Source organism: Sinohyriopsis cumingii, chromosome 1 (genome assembly GCF_028554795.1).
Source record: "Sinohyriopsis cumingii isolate HCF-2022 chromosome 1, ASM2855479v2, whole genome shotgun sequence".
Lineage (NCBI taxonomy): Eukaryota > Metazoa > Mollusca > Bivalvia > Unionida > Unionidae > Sinohyriopsis > Sinohyriopsis cumingii.
Window position 1 is genome coordinate 27210053 of NC_142961.1, and position 22651 is coordinate 27232703.

Genomic DNA, 22651 nt, shown 5'->3' on the forward strand with positions numbered 1-22651 from the left:
ATTCAAGTCTTTTAAAGTCAGTCTTCGTTGTTCTATAAGATTTAAAAGTGAAAGAATATGTGTAAATGAATATATAACTCACTTTATTTCTTTACAGAAATCCAGTGAGTTCGTGTCATTTAACTGAGCGATAATTTCCGCTTAAGAAATATTTTACCTACGCGAGTACAGTTTTATGGAGTAGTCTGCAGAATGTTAAACAAGCCCGTAATGTTTCGGCTTTTTTTTTTACCGCTACAAATATATCAATGAGCAATCCTGATTTTATGAGCGCATTACATTTGTGCGGCGTGGTGTCTATAATATATGTATATGATACCAAGATGTTAAACTTGTGTAATTCGCATTAACTTCTGTCACATTTGTATTCATTAATGGTGTAGATCTTGTGTATTCTGTAGTAGTTACATGAATGCTTCTTTTAACTGCACCGTCATAATGTAAACTAGTTGTTAGCATATTATGGCATCCTATGTTATTATTATTATTATTATTATTATTGATGCTGCTGCTGTGTGGCGATGACACTTCAGCGAGCAGGACTTTATTACAACAGAGACAAGATACAATCAGTTTTTCGGCTTATTTGCCACATATCAGATCTCAGGGCACCAGATACGCGCAAATCAATTAGCAGTTACAGGGTACGGCCTCTAACTTAATTTGCAAACATGGTTTAAATCGTCTCATAGAATTGAAAAGGTCACTGATCAACCTGTCGCTGAGACCGTTCCTACTGATGACTTGGTGAGAAACTGGTCGTGCAATATCGTTTATGTTCATTGGTTCCCTAGGAGCTAAACCATTCAGCAAATCTTATACCCAGCCTACGGTATGGTTTGTGCTATAGTCTATGCCAAAAGTTAACCATATGAGGTTGTCACGTATCCACAAAAGTTTGTATTTTTGAACACATCATACATTGAACAGTTTTCAAAGTGGAGATATCAATATTTTATGAGTTCATCATGAAGGCAATAATGTCAAAATAATGTCGGTATGGAAATATAATGTTTATTAAGGTAAATCTAGCTTTGTTACGAAACAACGTGAAAGAGAATAACAGTTTTGATTTTACCATCGAAAGACATCTCCAGTAATACTTTACTAAAAAATGATAACATCCAAATAAGCACACTATTAAATGACAACCGATACATTTAGAAATACAAAGCAAGCTGTTTTCAAAAGTGCCAGCTCTCTAACTTTATTAGAAATATATTTAATTTAGACAAGTAATTTTAGTCGAATCACTCTGTGCTGTCATATCCACCACACTCTGCTAAACATTTTACAATCAACATTAAATCCAGCACATCATCGTATCACATACATCACAAGCAACATAAAAATCCTATCACACACACTACAAGCAACATTAAACGTCGTATCACATACATCACAAGCAACATTAAATAGCCTATCACATACACCACAAGCAACATTAAATGTCGTATAACACACACTATAAGCAAAATTAAACTTCGTATCACATACACACCAATCAACATTAAACGTCGTATCACACACACTACAAGCAACATTAAACGTCGTATTACATACATCACAAGCAACATTAAATCCAACTTTACAGCTGGCAATACCTAAGCATAGTCAAATATTTCCATTGTACCCTTTAGTATTTTGTTTTATGATCATGCTGGTGAAAGGATATACTAATAATACATTGGTATATATATATATATATATATATATATATATATATATATATATATATATATATATATGCATCCTTGTGATCACCATATTATGCTGCAGCGGTGATCTTTTATCATGAAATACTTCAATATCTCATGCTTGTGATCACCGTATTATAAAGAATCGGTGATCTTTTTATCATGAAAGACTAGAAGATCTTCATGACATACAAAGATGGGTGGTTATATGCAAAATAATGATATTTAAACTGTATAGTTTGTTGTGCAGGTAGAGGTAGGCCATACACAAAATACTGACATTGAAACTGAATAGTTGGTTGTACACCAGGATTGCCAAAGCCAGCATAGCATTTGACAGACACCGCTGAACTGTCTGGGATAGGACAGGCATCAAGCTTGCCACCAAACTCAAGTATACGCAGCGGTTATTCTCCCCACCCTCCTCAATGCTTGCGAGACATGGACTGTGTATAGCGCCATGTTAAAAAACTGAACCATTTCCATATGAGCTCCCCGAGAAAACTACTGAAAATCAGATGGCAAGACAAGGTACCGAACACAGAGGTGTTCACCCAGGCTGGCATGACAAGCATCCAGACCATGCTGAGCAAGGCACAACTCCGATAGCTGGTCATGTTGTCCGCATGCCGGTAGAACGCCTACCTATGAAGGTCTTCTATGGACAGCTACATCAAGGCAAGAGATCTCACGGTGGTATAAAAAAGGAGGTACAAGGACACCCTCAAGGCCTCGCTGAAGGACTTAAGCATTGATCCTGACAGCTGGGAGAGTGTAGCTGCTAACTGATCTGCTTGGCGCAGTGAAGTAAGTGCCGGTGCGGCAGCCTTTGAGAAGAAAAGAACGTAGCTGAGAAACGTGATCTGCACAAATCCAGTAACAGCAGTTCCGCAACTCCCAGTCAACAACCTGTACATCCATGTCCCCACTGTAACGGACTCTTCCGGATCGGACTGATCAGCCATCTCCGAACCCACCCCCAGTGAATCGATGACATCGAATGGTCCTCATCGATACCGATGGACGATCATCATCATCATCATGGTTGTGTAGTGTAGAGATAGGTTATGCAAAGGGTATAAGAAAATTGTTAGAATGCCATTAAACGTTCAGATAGAAAAAATCACTGTCTGCCGTTTCTTGTGTCTTTCCTCGAGATTTCAGATTTAACTTAACTCTTGCAAAAGACTTTGGAAATAATAAAGCGATAATAGGTATTGCGAACTAGAAAACATTTGTATAATAACAACATTAATCTCGAGCGCAGTAGCTTAATTATTCAAGTAGAACCTAAATTATTTTATTTGATGACTACGTAATTAGGAAGAAAATAATCAGCACTGCAGCCAATACAACAACTTTAGCAATGCTACACTTATTTCAACCAGAATAAGTTGTGAAAAAGTTTTGACACTGTGAAAAAATATAGTGATCGAGAGATGTTTTACAGCTCGTGAATATAACATTTACAGCTCATAAATATGGCATTTACAGCTCATGAATATAACATTTACAGCTCACGAATATAACATTTACAGCTCATGACTATAACATTTACAGCTCATGAATATAACATTTACAGCTCATGAATATAATATTTACAGCTCATAAATATAGCATTTACAGCTCATGAATATAACATTTACAGCTCATGAATATAACATTTACAGCAGCTCATGAATATAACATTTACAGCTCATGAATATAACAGAAGCTCAGTCACAAAAAGGGTCGGCAAGATATGGTTTATACATGTGTTTTTCAATTGACAAAACAATTTACGAAGCCACAAAGTATTTCTTTGAATGACAACAAAATCAAAAAGAAAGAAGTAATGTAGATGGTAGCAATTTTCACATCTATAATCGTTAAAACTGTCTGGATTTAATAAAAACACATCATAACAGATGGTAGAGTAGATTACTTATACTGGTTAATGTTCAACAGGGTGTCCCATTGGAAATCAGTAGAAAAGATGATACTAAAACTCAGATAATGTATATTTATTTCGTGTCTGATACTCAGGTAATAATTTAAATCAATCAGTAAAATCACTTATGCTTTATGCAAGTTTACTTTACAATCTTGTCTCACCATGAATAGATGAACCTCAAACAACCTAGTGTTAATTTGTAAAATGACCTGTTGCGGTACGCTTGCACTAAATCTGATAGAGACTGAATACAGAAACCAAATCAGATAGAGACTGAATACAGAAACCAAATGTGATAGGGACCGAATACATAACCAAATGTGAAAGAGACCGAATACAGAAACCAAATGTGATAAATTCCGAATACATATATCAAACGTGATAGAGACTGAATACAGAACCAAATGTGATAAAGACTAAATACAGAAACCAAATGTGATAGAGATCGAATACAGAAACCAAATGTGATAGAGACCGAATACAGATATGAAATGCGATAGAGACTGAATAAAGAAACAAAATCTGACAGGGACTGAATACATAAACAAAATCTGACAGAGACTGAATACAGAAAACAAATATGATAGACTGAATACAGAAACTCTTTCTTTTATATCGCTACCATCTGTTAAACTATTCTGCTTAGAACAAAAAATGGTCTTTAAAAGATAAAAAGGCAATTATGATAGTTCATGACACTAAATTAGGTATGTAGCAAGAGTCACTAGTTGATATTTACCGAGGTACAAATACCGTTTTCGATTGATGACTGTGGTAGTTTTATCCACATAAAATGAAAGCAACTAAACTAGCCAAAATAGTTCAAAATGGTAAAACATTTCAAAAGATTTGCATGATTGATTTCCCAAAGTAAAACTTTGTAATCAACTATTTTAGAGACAGTGCACTTTAATTTTGGTTGTCTTCCACAGGAAGAACCAAACAAACAACGGGAATTATGACGAATTCCTTGCTGTTCAGGATTAAATGAAAGGAGAAAGGTATACAGATTCTCAAACAAAATAATTGAACAATAATTGTAATGCGTCTCGAATCCTTTTGACTACCGAGTGCTCACGTGTCCATGACATAATGTATTCATTTTGTCAAGAAACCAACGTTTGTCGTCATACACCTAAAATGCAGTTCTATGATTTTGATGACATACGTCATGATCGTATGCCGAGTCGATTCATTTCCTGGTATATTTCCTTATGACTCAATAACCAATCTTTGCACATTTCAGACTTTTCTATTACATGGGTTTTATTCCTGTGCTAACGTTCTTTTCATCTTTGTCTTTTCTGAATGAATACACATTCTTGAACATCAATAGATCCTGCATAATAATTTACTGCAAAATCCAATTATGTTTTCAGGTTGATATGCTTGCCATTAACATCAAGTTAGACATTAACACGAACATCGGTCATCTTAACATCATACAGTTAAAGCAGAACAGAAAATGATTCATTCAAATTTTAGCAAGATGGTAGCAATGAACACAGTTTCCATAGAACCATTACGAAATCTACGGAAATCTATTTTCACTTGTCATGCTCCCCTAATATCAAAAGCGTCTTGTTTAGAATTTTTATTCACTATTGTGCTTGTTCCAGTGCTCTTGAAAGAGTGCAGATGTAAATTGTAAGAGTTTTTGTATTCGTGATATACTTACATGGGTACACGAGATGACCCGTGACCCCGCTTCAGTAGATTCAAATGACCCAACAGGCGTTCCGGCATTTTGCTTGGCCACTAATAAATAGCCTCTGAAGTCGCCGCGGCCGCTGATTGTAACTGCATGGAAAAAATATTACCATATGAAAGAAAAGGAAAGTTATGGCGATCTGACTCGATGATGCACGTGATGATGATGGTAGTAGTTAATGATATTGATAATATCAATACCAATGATGGCAGTGATAACGGGAGAAGGAGAAAAACAAAAGTGATGACGACGGTGCAGAAAGGTATCATTAGTCATGAATAATTGATTAAAATTATCCAAAAACATGCATTAAGTCAATGATAAAGAATAAAACAGCAATTTAAGGCAAACAAAATATGGTAGGACACAAAACATTTGATGTGGCAAAAGCGTGCTTGCAATCAGTAAACAATCAAAACTGTGAGTGTGCATGTCTTCCTGCTAAACCATTTGACTCCTCGTTGATACTATTTGACGCTCAGCTCTTTGACCGGATGAAGCTGAAAGAAACTAATCCAATAAGACTGCTCGTTGCCTTTACCGAGATAGATGATGGAAATAGTTATTGAAGTCTCCGTAGGCAACAATGCATATCGCATGTCAGTGAATCAGATTTAAACTTTTGCATGAACGTTTTTTTTTGTTTTTTTTTCTTTATTTGAAGTCAAGTCTTATAGGTACAGTGTATTATAAATAAAAGTCGCAGTATTGAATACCTAACATGTGTAAGGCATTCTTTCATTGGTCATTTGACTTCTATTACCATGAGGAGTAACACTTACATTCACGGGAGGGCACATACAAAAAAAAATAACGAATTGGACGTTGACCATTGCCTAGCAAAGATGTGTGAATGATATATTTTATTTCCATGAAATATTACTTTGTTTTTATATATCCATTTAATTTTACATAGTTGATCTGGTATTCGATACATATGATTAATCCGTAAAACCCATGTCACACCCACACACACCCACACCCACACACACACACGAGAACTATTTATGTTTTCACTGCATCGGTCTCAATACAAAAATACCAGGTATTACAAATTATCTAATTAGCTATCCACGTCATTCCTTTTTCGTACTTTGGATATTCACTATTTGAAAATCATTACTATCCCATGTTAAGATATATGTTCAAATTTACATTATTTGGAGGTAGCATCTCTTAGAATCCGTAGGGTATACAAGGACTAGCTACCTTAATTCAGTAGCAAAATGAAAACAAGGTCAACTCTCTCTCTCTCTCTCTCTCTCTCTCTCTCTCTCTCTGCATAATTTGTTTTACTTGAGAATGAGTCTTATCCCTGATAAATGTTCAAATAATATTTTGATTCCAGCATGACCTAATGAAGAAATTTCTGTGTAATAAAAGTTGCATTTTTGTACGATACTACTATTGAAACCGTTTTGTAAATTATATATAACTTTATTTTGGATTTATACTTTATCTGTGGCATGTAATCGAACTGCAGAGGTCTTTTTTTAAATTTTTGAATGTATGAAAAACCTACATTCACGCATGACGTGAGTCTATCATGCATAACGTGAGTCTATCATTACATGATTAACGATCCTTATTTCTTCTGATTAGCGTTAACAGGGCATCTTAGATTCATTTCAGTGACAGACTCCATCCATCATGTGCAAATACTTTAAACAACTCTTTCTCAGTATACAATGTACCTCACCTGATATTTTGTCCCCAGCCTTGTACGTTGCTGCAGACACTTGGACCGTATAGGGGGATGCGTCCCGCTGGGCGGGGGTACTACCGTGAATGGGGAGCATGTCAGCACACTTGGACTCCGGGGCCCCTTTGCCGAATTGTAGTGAGACACGTACGTGGACAAACAGGGTAATGAGGAGGAAGAACCACGGACTTGAATCTGTAATGATACGAATAAGATGAAGGAGGAGGAGCAGCTTGAGGAGAGAGAGAAGAACACAAAACAAAACAATTATGACAAAGTTAATCAATATATTTATTTATTCTTGTAACTTTTCATGATTGACTGTTTCGTCAAGAAGACCTTAATATTAATCTGACTCAGTTCACCGATTCCATCTCTGCAATTCGAATAAACAGCAGCAGCAGAGGGGGCGAATCCGACAACTTTTTAGACAAATTTCGATTAAGGCCTCAAAACGACAAATAGAGCCTTCCTTCGAAATCTCACTTTTCGAACAAAAAAAAAATAAAGTCTCCGTTTGGCAAATGGAGCCTTAGCGTTTTTTACTCGAAAACGCTATATTTCGCCACAACATCTCGTTGGTGTTTTCCCGTGGTAATCATCGGGCGTCCCGCGTCGATGTCATCGCCCCCTCTGCTGCTAAGTGGTTATTTACAATTTAACCGAATATTTGGTCAAGTCCGATACGATATCGTGTCCGAGGATCATGTAAATTTATCGTTACAAATCCATGTGGGGTCGACTGAGCATGACTAAAAAAGTTTCGAAAAACATTAAAGTCCATGTCACCGCCGCACCATGTCTGCCAAATATTTCGTAGCGTGTGTGTATCAACGCCGTTGAACACAGCAAGAATATTACAGTTGTCTCTAATTACTTTTGGAATCTGAGTGTATCGTTGAGTGACATATATCACGTCAGTGTTTTTATGCCTGCCTCTGGAAAATATCCTAGCTGGGTTTTTTTGATTGTCTAACATAACATCATCATACACGACTAGATTGTTAACGCCGCCATCAATATCATTGATACCCGGTGCATCATTGATATCTGTAATAAACTCAATAACATTTTTTTTAGCGATCGCTGATGCATTCTCGTTGAAATCTTTTAACACCTCGTAGCATCGTTGATCATCCACGCTAGGAGCAACCAAATACAACTTATCCCACTTCATCCATCTCATTATTAAATTGAGTAACAATTGCGTCTTGCCGGATCCAGATGGTCCGATGATAATCATCCGGATCGAGTTTGGTAACGCTGCAACATGCTTAACTGGTTCTCTTGTTTTAGTCGCCGAAAAATCAATTATATTCATATCTCTATACATAAATTATGGATCTATATTGTGTGAAGTGTAGAGTGCGTACTGGCACAAATGATATGACAACCGCTACAACAAGAAATAACAGATCGGCGCTTACTGGTAAGTGTGTACAATGCGGTACAAAGAAATTTAGATTTATTTCTATTAGACCCGGAGATGTTTTAAAAAAAAGCGAGGAGGTGATATTGCAGCCAAGTTATCAAAACTCCCCGGAACCCCGTGGGCAAAGTATCCAGGAGAAAAGCACCTTCCAGGATATAACTACTGTGGCCCCGGAACGCGATTAGATATCAGACTCGATGATCAAAATCAGCCCAAACCCGGTGAGTATCCAATAAACGCTATCGATAAGGCGTGTCATGCTCATGATGTTGCTTACTACAAAAGTAGCGATCTGCAACAGCGTCATATCGCGGATGTAAAATTAATTCACGCGTTAAATGCTATTCCCGATAAATCCTTCAAAGAAAAATTGGCCTCATGGTTGGTAAAATCGGCTATGAAAGGTAAATTAATGATTGGAAGCGGAGCTTCTCGCGCTGGTAATTGAAAACGCTAGCGTTTATAATAACAACATGGAATCCATCTATTATTCTCCGAGAGGATACTGGAAAGGAAAGGCCGGAATTGGTAAACTCGCAAGCGCTGCAAAGGTAACAAAGACCACTGCGGCTAATTGGTTATCCAAACAGGCTATATGGCAAATCTATCTACCACCACCTAAACAAATCAACTTCTCGCGCTTTGATATCAGCGTACCCAATGAAGTTCATCAGGCTGATATACTATTTCTGCCGCATGACAACGGTTACAAATACGCGCTAACCGTAGTTGATGTTGCGAGTCGATACAAACAAGCGGAGCCGTTAAAAACAAAGTCAGCAACTGAAGTAGCCGCTGCGTTTGAAAGAATTTATCGAAGAGGCCCTCTGCGCTGGCCAAATCTATTACAAGTTGATCCCGGTAGTGAATTTCGCGGCGCTGTTTTATCAACGCTGAAACATCATAGCGTCGCGGTACGACGAGGTCATACTGCGCTACATCGTGATCAGGCAATTGTTGAACGATTCAATCGGACTGTTGCTGAACGGTTATTTGGATATCAATACGCGAAGGAATTCATCCAAGAAAAACGATCTCGTGAATGGGTCAAAAGGTTGCCAGGTGTAATTGCAGCGTTAAATAACGAGATTACCCGAGCAATCAACATGAAGCCCAGCGACGCGATTAAATACGAGTATATACCCGGAAAATCAAAAATAGATAGCGTTTCCAAGCCGATTCTCGGCGATGTCACTGTTAGATATCTGTATGAACCAGGAGAGCTTGAAGGCGGTAAAAAAAGAGCTACTGATCCTATCTGGAGTGTTACCACACATAACATATCAACGATAACACGATCAACTGGTAGACCACCGATCTATAGACTGGATTCAACTGCTCCTCAGCGTGGATTTACACGCGAGCAACTACAAGTGATACCTGACGATACTCAATTACCCCCGCGTGGTCTTAACTAGCGCCGTTGCGTCTATTGCACTCAAGACAGGTCAACCTCACATTGTTTTTGACATGACCGAGACTGTTATCGATCCTGTCCACGGTAAATTGGCGAGCGTCTTTATCCGAATAACGCCAGCGCATTACACAATTACAACTCGCGCAGTGATTATTCTGTTGTTGTCGTAACGCAATTATTAATTCGGCATCAATATCAAAACGCCGCTGTTTTTTTTTTATCCTGTTGGCGGTAACCCGAGAGTTTTCTATCAATGACGCTTGCATCGATAATGTCGTTGTCGTCACTGACCTTGTCAGCGACTCCGTCAGTGACTCCGTCAATAACAATTCTTCGAAGCTGATTTATCCTTCGTACTCTGGACACTGCAAGATAGACTAGATTCGACCATTCGATGCGATTATCAACCATCCAAACAATTGTGTCCGTGATGGTTAGTCCCTGCGAGGAATGTATTGTTGTTGCGTATCCTAGCGTCCACGGGGATTTATCAGCACGTAGCGCGTCCTCGACGACACCGATATCAACGAGCACAATATCATTCAGCACGAGAATTTGTTTTTCTGTCCCTGACGCTGTCAGGCCTGGAATTTCAACTTCAATGTTCTGCCGCCGTGTGTCCGCGGGTCTATAACATAACGGCACTGGACGCGTTGGAAACTTTTCCTTATGCAACGTAAACAACTTCCGCTGAAGTGTGTCTCTGACTATCTTTCTACTCGCTACAATCAAATCGTTTGGTCTCCATGTTTCCCAGAATTCATTTAACGGCGTTTCCGGAATCACCTCGCGGATTATTTCACACTGAATTCTATCCGGCTGTAATCTGATTAATTTTTTAACCCCGCGCAGTTGTTCATCAAGTGCTCGGTAATCAGTATCGGTTTCTTCATAATAGTCCACAAAACCCTTTAACCAATCATGTGGACCCTCGCCGACAAATGGTGGTGGTTGACCATGGTCGCCACACATGATCACCGCTGTATTCGCGCGCAGCAACCAATCAAGAAACATTTGTAAAACGTCTAACGAAACAGTACATATCTCATCCCAAATGATAACCCCAGGAATAAATTTTTCACCCATTCGATCAGGAGTCCACTCACCGCCGCTGTATCGAAAAAAGCTGTGATAAGTAACGGCGTCAACATTTCGTTGTTTTATTTCTCGCGCTAGTCTATGGGTCGGTGTAAGCACGATTATACTTGCCCGCGTTCGAAATAATTCAATTGCCCGAGTCGTCTTTCCTGACCCGCCACAGCCGCTTAAATAAACTGTTTTATGTCTACAAATTGGATCAGAACACGGTGGTGCATTAGACCATTCTGACAATTTATCACCGCGTAAGTAATTATTTTCAACGGTGACATCTGCTGACGGGGAATAATCGCGTCGTATTTCATTTTTAATTCTCCATATACCCCAACTCTCGTCCGGACTAGTAAACTCGGCTAAGTTTCCCTTATACGCTACGTCTATATAAAACGAATCAACGGCTACTCTAACCGCGGTGTCGGGAAATCTATTTATCATCGAGAATAAATTGATAGCGGCGTAACCCAGCATAGACGCCCTCAAATGTGGATATGCCGGGCTGTCTCCATCGCTGTAGGTAACAACTGTACCCAACTTTGTTCCATTGGACAAGAAAGCTGTTTTGCAGTTCACGTATCTATTTTTTGCCACTGCGTCCTTGATTACGAAATCATATTCTGCGTCATCTATAATCAGCCGTGAGCAATATCGTTTGTAGTCGTGGTTTTTTCCACCTTGTGTGAACTTACCAATTATTCTTCTACCGAGATCTTTTGCCTCGCGGTTTCGTTGGTTGAATATCCTCCTGGACCATTCGATGATATATTCCTCGTCGGCATCAATGTGTTTTCTGGACTCGTCAATTATGCTATCTAGACGCTCCGGTTCTGGTAACCAGACTTCAGTCTGCGCCCGGTATGATATAATCGCGTCACTGACAATCAACGATACAAGCATGCTACAATCAATCATATACCGTAGCAGCGCTATTGGAAGCCATCTCTTTTCAGCCATGTGTCTACCGATCCAAATATAACAACAGCGATGAAGTCCTGCCGCGAATTCAAATGATACTATGCGAGCGAATCCGGTTAAATCAAAATCAGGCAGTGGTCCATTAATAGCAACACGAGTCATTTCATGTCTGGGGTGTCCAAATCGTCTAAAGTACTTAGCGGCGGATCCATACCCGAGAAAACTCGCTGGATAACAGGCAACCATATCAACCGAGATCATAGCGTCGCGGTTGTATTCAGTGTTCCATAATCCACCGTGATAATACTCCAAACAACTGGATTGTACATCCGGCAGAAATTCCTTGCGCGTTGGTCTCCACGCATTTTTCCTTGCTGCAACATGAGCTACAACCGATGGAATCGTAAAACAATTTGTTAGCAGTTGTTCATCATGCTCCTCAAATTCCATGGCGGTTTTTTTCATCCTGTTGTGAAACGCTTCAGTGCGATATAATTCACCGTTTGGTCTTACAAACTGATCAAAGGTATCAGCGCTGCGAAGTAACCACACTGATACAGGGTCGTTTTTACACAAGTAGGCAATAGCATCAAATAGTTTCCTCTCCGCGAGAAAACCGTCCTTGGAGAATTGTTCTCCCAGGAATTCCCCCGGGATATACTTTACTGTTCTATCCCGTGGAAATATTGTGATCGCGGGCGTCCATGCGTGTTCGTTATGATCAATAATTTTGATTGGGGCCCCATTTGATTTGTACTTTGATTCGTATAATACTTCACCGGTTATCGTTGTAACGGTTATTGGAAATCTCAGCGATGTTTCTAATCTCGCTATGTCGCTGATGGTTGCTCCACGCTCTTTTACGGTTAGTTCCCACTGGTTGATTTTGCTACGTCGTAAATCAGTCAATTTGTTTCCTTGACACGCATTTGTAAAATGCTCTATTACTCGTTCTGCTACACAATTTATCCCCGTTGACTGTTTCATCGGTTTCAGTTTTCCGATATCAGGTTTCTTATTTAACGGGTATATTCCATAAACAACTGCTGTTTCAGGATACGCTCGTTCATAGTATGGTCTGTCAATTCCGGTTAACAACCCCGGCTTGGAGTCGCGGCTAACAATGACTGTTTTCATGTCGCTGAGAACTGGTTCAAATTTATCACGTATGATCCAATTACCTGATTCCACCCGGACAATGAATTTTACTCTGAAGAAATACCTTTTACCGTCAAGTTGTGATATTATCGTTGCTGCGCGGTTGTCGTTCATGGTAGCATCAACAACGCCATCAATTCGAAATGTTGACCAACTATGAGATGCGCCATCACGCTTGAATTCATCGATACAATCGCGTATTTTACTCAACAGGGTTCTATCGTTTATTAACGCTTTTGGTGTGTCCTTGAGGACTCTATCGAGATTGAACTTAATATTTTTCCAGGGCTTAATTGCTGCTAATCTCTCAAACTCATCCATATAATTAAAACAAGTATTTAAATGAAAGAATATAGTATAATGAATCACTGCAAATGGTTGATGATTGGGTCGACAACCCCGTGCAATAAATCATGTAGAGGTGAATTCTGCGGGTATCATTTACAAAGCGTTCGTAATGGTTCTCTTGGCCCCCTCCCGTGCTTGGTTTGTCACGTCGGTGTAAGAGGAAAATCGCAGTTGTGTATCAATTGTGGCGGAAAGCGATACAGGGAACTAAAACGCTATTATGACAAGCGAATTAAAAACGCCGTCATTGACCCCACCGCTGACTTCGTCATCAAAACCCCCCAAGACTACGTTGAAAGATTCATAATTAAACCAAATAATAAATTAGACAAGTAGTATTATTATACAAATGGACCAAGAATTTCAGCCGCATCCTGTGCTCGTCAATTACGAGGCATCTCGCGACGGCATTGTTAGAAACCGCAAACTGAAGAAGCCGGTTGGTACCGTAAGTAATCAGGGGTATCTGATGTTTGGTGCCGGAAAGAAGAAGTACCATGTTCACAGGGTGGTATTTGAGGTATTCAACGGATTAATCGAAAATGGACTTGTGATTGATCATATTAATAATAATAAGACTGATAATTCTCTTATAAACTTGCAAGCTGTCTCGCAGAGTCAAAATACCAAAAAAGGCCAAACCGGTAAATACCCAAAGAAAGCAAAATCCGTAAAGTCATTTGATACAACAACTCACGAGGAAAAAATATTTCAGTCGATGAATGAAGCCAGTAGATACTTTGACATTTGTATCGCCTCAATACGAAAAGTAGCAGAACGAGTATATCAAACAGCAATCTCAAAAAAGACCGGGCATATAATTCGATTTTCATATGTAGCGGCGCCTATGGCGCTGACGAAGTCACCGGCGCCTATGGCGCTGACAATAAATTGTCCATTCCGGAAGAAAACGAATTATTAAACACCTCGGGATTGATACACGGGGGTTCATTTTTTTTTTATTTAAAAACAAGATGTTCTATAGGAATAATGAATATCGAAGACATCAATAATATATTAGCCGAGATTTCAAAATTAAAAAATCAAGGAATTGAATTATCTGATGGTCTCGACAGTGAAAAAATATTATCCGATTATGAAATTATTAACGAACAGTCGAAACGGGGGCGTTTTACCCTGGCCCGCGAGTATTTTTTTGTAAAACGATTACAACATACGATTAATGAAAACTTGTACCACAATGACGCAAATGCATTCATTGGACTATTTACTGCCGTTGAAATAATACGAAAAAAACTCGGACGTGTTTATGAACGACGCCGGGAGATTTCTAGCAAGATCAAAAACATTAGAAGGATTATAGACGGAGCCTCCGGCGAGAAATTAGAAATTGCTTCGCAATTGCAATAATGGTAGGCGAATCACTCACTACTCGGCTAGCCAGAGAGCGGCTAGCGGCGCTTAAAAAGTTCATACCGTTACGAGACAGGGTCCGAGAACAACTTCAAACGCGGCAGCAACTACAAACCGATTTTACTGTTGGAAGCGAACAACTCTTTGCCCCGGTAACTAAAGCGACTAAGGATGTTACAGCGGCAACAGAACGAGCAATATATGGGGATATTCCTAAGGAAGGCGAACGGAAAGAGGTGCCTCTTCTTCCTGTACTTGAAAAGATAGCAGCAGAGACAGAACAAACACAGCAACGGATAAAACAACTTTCCAGTGATATAAAAACCCAACGAGAGTATGAACGATTAGCTGATATTGATGATTCTGAACAGGGTGATGTTGGTGAACTTCAAAAAATTTCCACTCAAAAAGGAGCCCCCTTTATAGATAAACTCACTGAAGGGGCTATAGCACAAATAAAACAACCTCAATTACGGAAATCCGACGAGTATAGGTTTTTTGGTAATTTTGCCGCTCAAAGCTATCATTCAAGAAAAGACTTTTTAAAAGACGAGTATAAAAACAGTAATATAAAACGAGATGACTGGGTTAATTGGTTGTATAAAACGAATAAGGGGGTTGATCGCTTGGATACAAAAGAATTGGGATATAAAGAATTTAGAAGGGGAATTGATGATTATGATATACAACAGCAAAAAGAAGAAGTCCGAGAAAAACGTCAAAAAAAAGCTGGTTCTAAAAAAACAAGCGGAGAGGGGTATCCAAGTGGTAGTGGTCTAGTTGAAAACGCTAGTGTTACCTGTCCTGGTAGTGTTCTCAGTGATATATCACGGCTAGAGGTATTAATTGGAGGAAAACGAGCCGGAAATAACTCTACGGAAATAATCAATGAGGCTGCTGATATTTGCAAGCGGTTATTTACAGGCGGTATTATGGACATTAATGCATATCGAACGCTCATAGACGAGCTCGTGGATGATTAATTGGAAAACTGGTGTTTTTAATAAGGATGATCATACACTACAACCATGATAAACCAGTACTCGTCTACGTGGTAAACTCGCGATTGCCTGTTTACCGCGCGTACTATGGAGATGGTCTCGGTAGCACCATTGCGGGGTTATTTACAAGAATGGCTCCAAAAGTAGCGCCGTTAGCCAAACAATTAGGAATGAAGGCTATTGATGTTATTCGTGATAAGGGTATTAGTGCCATTGGAGATGTTGCCGGAAAGGCGCTTTCTGCAGCAAAGGACAAACTAATGTCGTTGGTGAAATCCAAAAGATTTTCAAGAAAAAAACAGAAACCACCGGTGATGCCATCAACGACGGTGATGCCTGCAAATGTCAGTAAAGTAATAAATAACGCCGTGGAAGAAAAACTAGAGTCGTTGGCGGCTCAGTCATCCACCAACGCGCCCATGAACACAATAGCGGGGGAGTGGTCTTAAACAGAATTCAAAGAAAATCGCAATTGAAAACATCAACATGATAAATAATAAAATGTTTGCGCGAACCGCTGATCCCGCGTTTGATATGGATGCCCCAGTGCGCAGGGATGATTCTGTCCGTGATTATCAATATTATTCTTATTATGCAGCGCAACCCGACCTACGATCGCGAATTGAACTTCAAGTCCAAGATACCAGTAGATACTTTCTGCCATGTGAAGCGTTTATCGAAATTGAGGGAGAACTCGTGACAAATACCGCCGATAATGCACCATACGCAGATAACGATCGTGTTCGAGTTGGCTTCGTTAACAACGGTATCATGGCGTTATTTGAGAGCGCCAGATATCTTATTGACGGGCGAGAAATTGAATCAATAGAACGCGAGGTTGATGTTGCAACGACGATAATTGGGTTAGCGAGATACTCGGACGATTATACGAGATCGACGGGCCCATCTATGATGTTTGCGAAGGACACCACCGATAACGCTGATCATCTTCAATACGTTAACGTGCTGGTGGAAAGAGATACCGCAATTGATCAGGCTGAAGCAAATAACCCAGACCGCAGAGCAAGACCAGACGCTAATTTCACTGTTATAAAAAGTCTTAACGATAATTACAATATGGGATTCGCAGCACGAGTAACAATGTTGCAAAGACCACGCCGACAGTTTTCATGCGCGATTCCACTCCATCACATATTTGGATTCTGCAGAAATGTCAGGAGGGTTATCTATGGGGTTAAGCATACAATCGCGCTGACGCGAAGGGGTGATGATAACAATGCAATATGGCATGCTGCTGGCGTCGCTGCCGGTAAAGTCATTTTAACTAAAATGGCATTGTGGATGCCGGTGCTGACTCCATCAGTTACCACGGAAGCACGATTGTTAGCATTTATGGAACAGGGAGGAAAATCGTTGTTGAGTTGGCTAGCGGTAACAACTGATGCTAAAGAGGATAACGTCGCCGATACGTTTACATGGCACCTGGCATCAAAACAGGGTGTTTCAGCCCCGCGTCATATTTTTATAGCGCTACAGAATAGGGAACGATTGGGCAGTCAAGAACGCAGCCATATGATATTTGATAAATTAGGAGTCAGGGATGTTTCGCTGAGAATAAACGGACAACAGGAACCATCCGAGGATATACAGCTTAATTACGGCGACAACCATGTCGCACGTGTGTATCATCGATTGCTGTCATACATGGGTCGTGATCAAAACGTCGACACTGGTTTGCAAATATCACAACTTGATTTTAAAAACCTGTATCCGATTTATTACTTTTCGTTGGAACATCTTGATTTAACGAGACAGTCCGTCGTTGATATACACTTCCGAGCTCGTATAGCCCCGGGTGGTGTTAATTACAGAGCGGTTGCTGTCATCCTCAGCGATAAATCAATGCTGCTAGAAGGTGTTGGTGGACGAATGAGAATCATTGATGCACCAGTGGAAAACATGTAATTGAAAGCACAAACGCGTTTACAATAAAATGTCGTATAGTGTCGTCAGTGTAGAGTTGACTGATGGTCAAGTCAAGAAATTACGATCAAAGTCGGCTAAACAGTGCGGGACCACAATAACGCTGAAGCCGTCACAGATGGCGGGTGGTAATCATAAGATATCGTTGACGGCGCGTCAAATAAAACATTTCAATAATGCGATGGAGAATAAAAAGGGTGTTCAGGTAGATTTCTCGGCCGCAGCGATTAAAAACATGGAAAAGACCGGCGGGATATTTCCGTTGTTAGCTGCGATTCCAGCGTTGATTGCCGCTGCCGCACCAGCAGTGGCTAAGGCGGCGGCGTTAGGAGCCGTTGGTACCCAGGCGGGGATGGCATTGAAGAAGGCAACCGGGAAAGGCTATAAAAAAAAACGACCCGTAGCCGGAAAGGGTCTAAGACTACCGGGAACCCCGTATTCATGGTACTCGGGAAAGGGTCTAAGACTACCGGGAACCGTTTATTGACCCCCATGTCTAATTTTGATTTAATAGACGCCGCAAACGCGTTAGCGATAAAAAACTTCAGAGGTGTTTTTATGAGGGATCAATTACCGGCGGCACCAAGGAATATTGAAACCGGCATAATTAACCTCGATGGGTCCTCCGGAGCGGGAACTCATTGGGTTGCATACGCGATTGATCCGCGTGCAATCGTCTATTTTGATTCATACGGGTTAGCCCCGCCGAACGAGTTTATGCGGTATATCCGGGCGTGTTCAGCCCGGGCTTTTTATTCCACGTTGCCAACACAGCGATTAAGTGACCCACCGATATGTGGCCGTGAGGCATTGAACGTACTCGCGGCGATTTCATCATCGCGAAAACCACCTCATGTAGTTGTAAACGAATACACTAGTGGGGTCGTAGAGGCCCGGCGGGTTAATTAGAAACGCCGTTTTTTTTTACAATAACGATGATTGATATTTGGGGACGACCGGTTTCGGCGCTGAAGGAATCCACGGAAACACTCGCCACCGATGACATAAAAAAACTAATCGAGGATGAAATTGCCGATACGTTGAATTTAACCAGTGTTGACCCAGGTGAAATAGTCGTATTTCAAGACCGCCAGGGTAAATTGAAATCCAGTAATGTGTCCCTGGATGATGTTTTAACACGACAGCGTGATGCCGCCGAGGACACTATCGCGTTGTATACCGGCGACGGACGACTCAAACCGGGTGAACATATATCGGCGGTAACATTAGTCAAAGACGGTTTTATAAGGTTGGATAGATCGGTGACCGAACTCGACGCGCAGGTGAAAAAATCTGCCACCGAGGTGAAAAAATCTATCACCGATATACAGCTCACTACCGCTAGTTTTTTCGGGACCCCGACGGTAACCGAACCGAATATTACAACAATAAAAAATACTATTTCGGAGTTTACAACGCTGTCGGGCCAATTTTACACGTTACGAAAAAATGTTAACAGGATCGATGACAACTTTGATAAATTCTTTGGTAAAAAAAATACCAAGCTGGATGAAATCACAACAACTATAAATGATATCACTGCGTATGGACGGGAAATAAAAACAATCAAAACTGATGTTGCAGCGAACAAAGGGAGTGTAGACGTGCATGAACGGGAAATAGAAATAATCGGCGCTAATGTTGCAACGATCATAAATAATGTAGACTCGCATGGACGGAAAATAGAAACAATCAAAACTGATATTGTAGCGAACAAAAGGAATATAGACGCGCATACACAGGAAATAGGAACAATCAAAACTGATGTTGCAACGAGCAAAAGAAATATAGACGTGTATGGACAGGAAATAAAAACAATCAAAACTGATGTTGCATCGAACAAAAGGAATATAGACGCGCATACAGGGGAAATAGAAACAATCGAACTTGATGTTGCAGCGAACAAAAGAAATATAGACGCGCATACAGGGGAAATAGAAACGATCAAAACTGATATTGTAGCGAATAAAAAAAGTATAGACGTGCATGAACAGAGAATAGGAACGATCAAAACTGATATTGTGGCGAACAAGAATAATATAGACGCGCATGAATGGAGAATAGGAACGATCAAAACTGATATTGTGGCGAACAAGAATAATATAGACGCGCATACACGGGAAATAGATACACTCATTACTAAGGTTGCAGCGAACAAAAAAGATGTGGACGCGCATACACGGGAAATAGATACACTCATTACTAAGGTTGCAGCGAACAAAAAAGATGTAGACGCGCATACACGGGAAATAGATACACTCATTACTAAGGTTGCAGCGAACAAAAAAAATGTGGACGCGCATATACAGGAAATAGATATACTCATTACTAGGGTTGCAGCGAACAAGAATAATATAGACGCGAATTTGCGGAGAATAGAAATAATCGGAACTGATGTTGAAGCGATTAAAGACGGACTACCGAGAGTAGCAGAGCAATTCGAAAAAATAAAAATCCCTCATGAGAACATCATCAACACAGTATACACAATTCGGCATGGATCATTCGATTGGACTCCTACACAGAATACAGTAAATACTACCGCAACTGTTAAGGGCATTTATCGATTGACACTGGTTTCAATGATGCAGTTTAATATATTATCGTCGAGTTCATCTGGGTTTAACAATACAATATCAACAATTATAGACAAGAACGCAACTGAACAGTTTACAATTTATGCCGTTGATGGAAATTTAGCCCGGGCAAACATCACATGGTATGTGGAATTTGTAGCGAATCTAAGTAATTAAAAACACTAGCTCTTTTAGAATAAAATGACCACCAGGGTAATTGAATCAGAGGTATCACCGACGTCACATCAATATCGATTCGATACCGCAAAAGAATTCTCCGCGAATTTGAAAACGCTTTCCGAACAATACCGTGCAAAAATAAAAAAATACCGCAGAAAAATAACCACCATCGACGCGGTCGTGTACTCGGTGTCGGGTATAGTAGCTGGCGCCGGTGTTATTTTATCCACGGTGACCACGATAGCCCCGATCGCTGTTCCAATCGCTGTCTCCGCGATGACAACAGTTGCTGGAGTCGCCAACGCAATCACTAGAAAGATATCATCGTGTTTTCAGAAAAAACTCAACGAGTATACAGTAAAACATCAAATAGTATCCGACGCGTACTCGAAATTATCCGGGTTGATCTCATTATCGATTGATAATTTGTTCGTATCCGATGTTGAATTCTCCACGATGGTCCAGTTGTATAGCTCCGCGATGTCAAAAATCGAGGATTTTTAACTGGAAGCCGGAACCACCTGGTTGCTGAAATTAGACACTAAAGACAACGAATAATAATAATGTCGCTGAACCCCGAAGGGTTTCAGTTGCTTCAGCGGATCGCGGAGAACACCACTCCGGTACAAACAAGTATGATATCAGTGACATCAACGAAACCCGAATTCAGTGTGAACTTTCCATCACCGGTTCCAGTGAAGGAAATAGCGCTGGCAAAATTGCGAATATATCACAGTTGGCCTAATATCCGAGCGGACGCATTTAACGGACAACAACCTAATAACTCGCTGGTTTTTGCATGGACAAATAAACCCGATGGAACCCCAGACTGGGAGGAGGTTACAATACCAACTGGGTCATACCAAATAGAACAAATCAATAAGGAATTTCAACGCAGAATAAAATCGATCACAGGAAAAGAATCAAAAATCGCTATTACGGTTCATGAACCGACGTTATCGTCGACGATTGAAATAAGCACACCGGGGTATATGGTTGATATTTATAACAGTTCAATAAGAACCATACTAGGATGGCCTAAGAATCCACCCGCGGACGCCCCCCCCCCCCATCAACTATCCTCAGATACGATAACGGAGATGGTGGTAGGCATATTGCTCCATACAACGTAAATATTGCATCGGTGATAGCGATTAATCTAGTGTGCGATGTTATCGAAGGGAGTTACCAGGTGAATACCAAGCAATCAAATCAAGCTCAACAGGGGTATATCCTTTATTCGTTTTCACCAACAGCCCCTCCGGGATTTTTGATCATTGAGAGTCCGATTAATCCGGTCTATATGCGATGCCATGATCGGTTTTTAACGAGAATTAATTTTAGAATTACCGATCAGTCAAATAACCTAATTGACCTACAAGAGGAGGAGTTAGTGATCACTCTGTTTGTAAGATCATAGCAGCAGAGGGGGCGACGACATCGACGCGGGACGCCCGATGATTACCACGGGAAAACACCAACGAGATGTTGTGGCGAAATATAGCGTTTTCGAGTAAAAAACGCTAAGGCTCCATTTGCCAAACGGAGACTTTATTTTTTTTTTGTTCGAAAAGTGAGATTTCGAAGGAAGGCTCTATTTGTCGTTTTGAGGCCTTAATCGAAATTTGTCTAAAAAGTTGTCGGATTCGCCCCCTCTGCTGCTACAGCAACAATTACGTAAAAGAATCCAAGAATTTCTGTCTAATGATTGTACCTTTATAAAAACAAAATATCTGAAGCACGTTATATAATGGGTTTGCTGCGCAAAGACGTGAGTTACTGTTGCTAACAATATGCTCAAAGAATTCATTTGAAACGCACGTGTCAAGCTCTTTCAGGAGAATGTACATTTGACCAACATGAATTTTGAGACGTGATATCCCATACGCTCCGTGGATACAGAATTTCTCTTCCCTCTTCCACTAGCCCCATCCACGTAAGAGATAATGATTTTGTGCGGATGTTGTATGCAAATGTCACATAGTTGATCTACATTTGTTTCATCACAATTTTGCATTAGACTCACAAATATCCGACGATGAAACATTGGATGGTAATGTTTGGGAAAAATCCACAGATAATAATAATAATAATAATAATTAATTAATTAATTAATAAATTAATTAATTAATTAATATGGTACACAATTTCATCGCAATCCTTTCTGC

General features: G+C 40.1%; 1 protein-coding gene across 1 annotated transcript in view; it reads right to left on the bottom strand.

The window, feature by feature from the left end:
* The window catches only part of LOC149806584 (ferric reductase 1-like), a 95987-nt gene that overhangs the window by 33201 nt on the left and 40135 nt on the right, over nt 1-22651 (bottom strand). The window contains exons 2-3 of the mRNA XM_089955082.1: nt 7041-7238; nt 5309-5430 (exon numbers count right to left, since the gene is read on the bottom strand). Of these exons, the coding sequence (XP_089811208.1) occupies nt 5309-5430; nt 7041-7238 (320 nt within the window). The remainder of the gene's footprint in view (nt 1-5308; nt 5431-7040; nt 7239-22651) is intronic.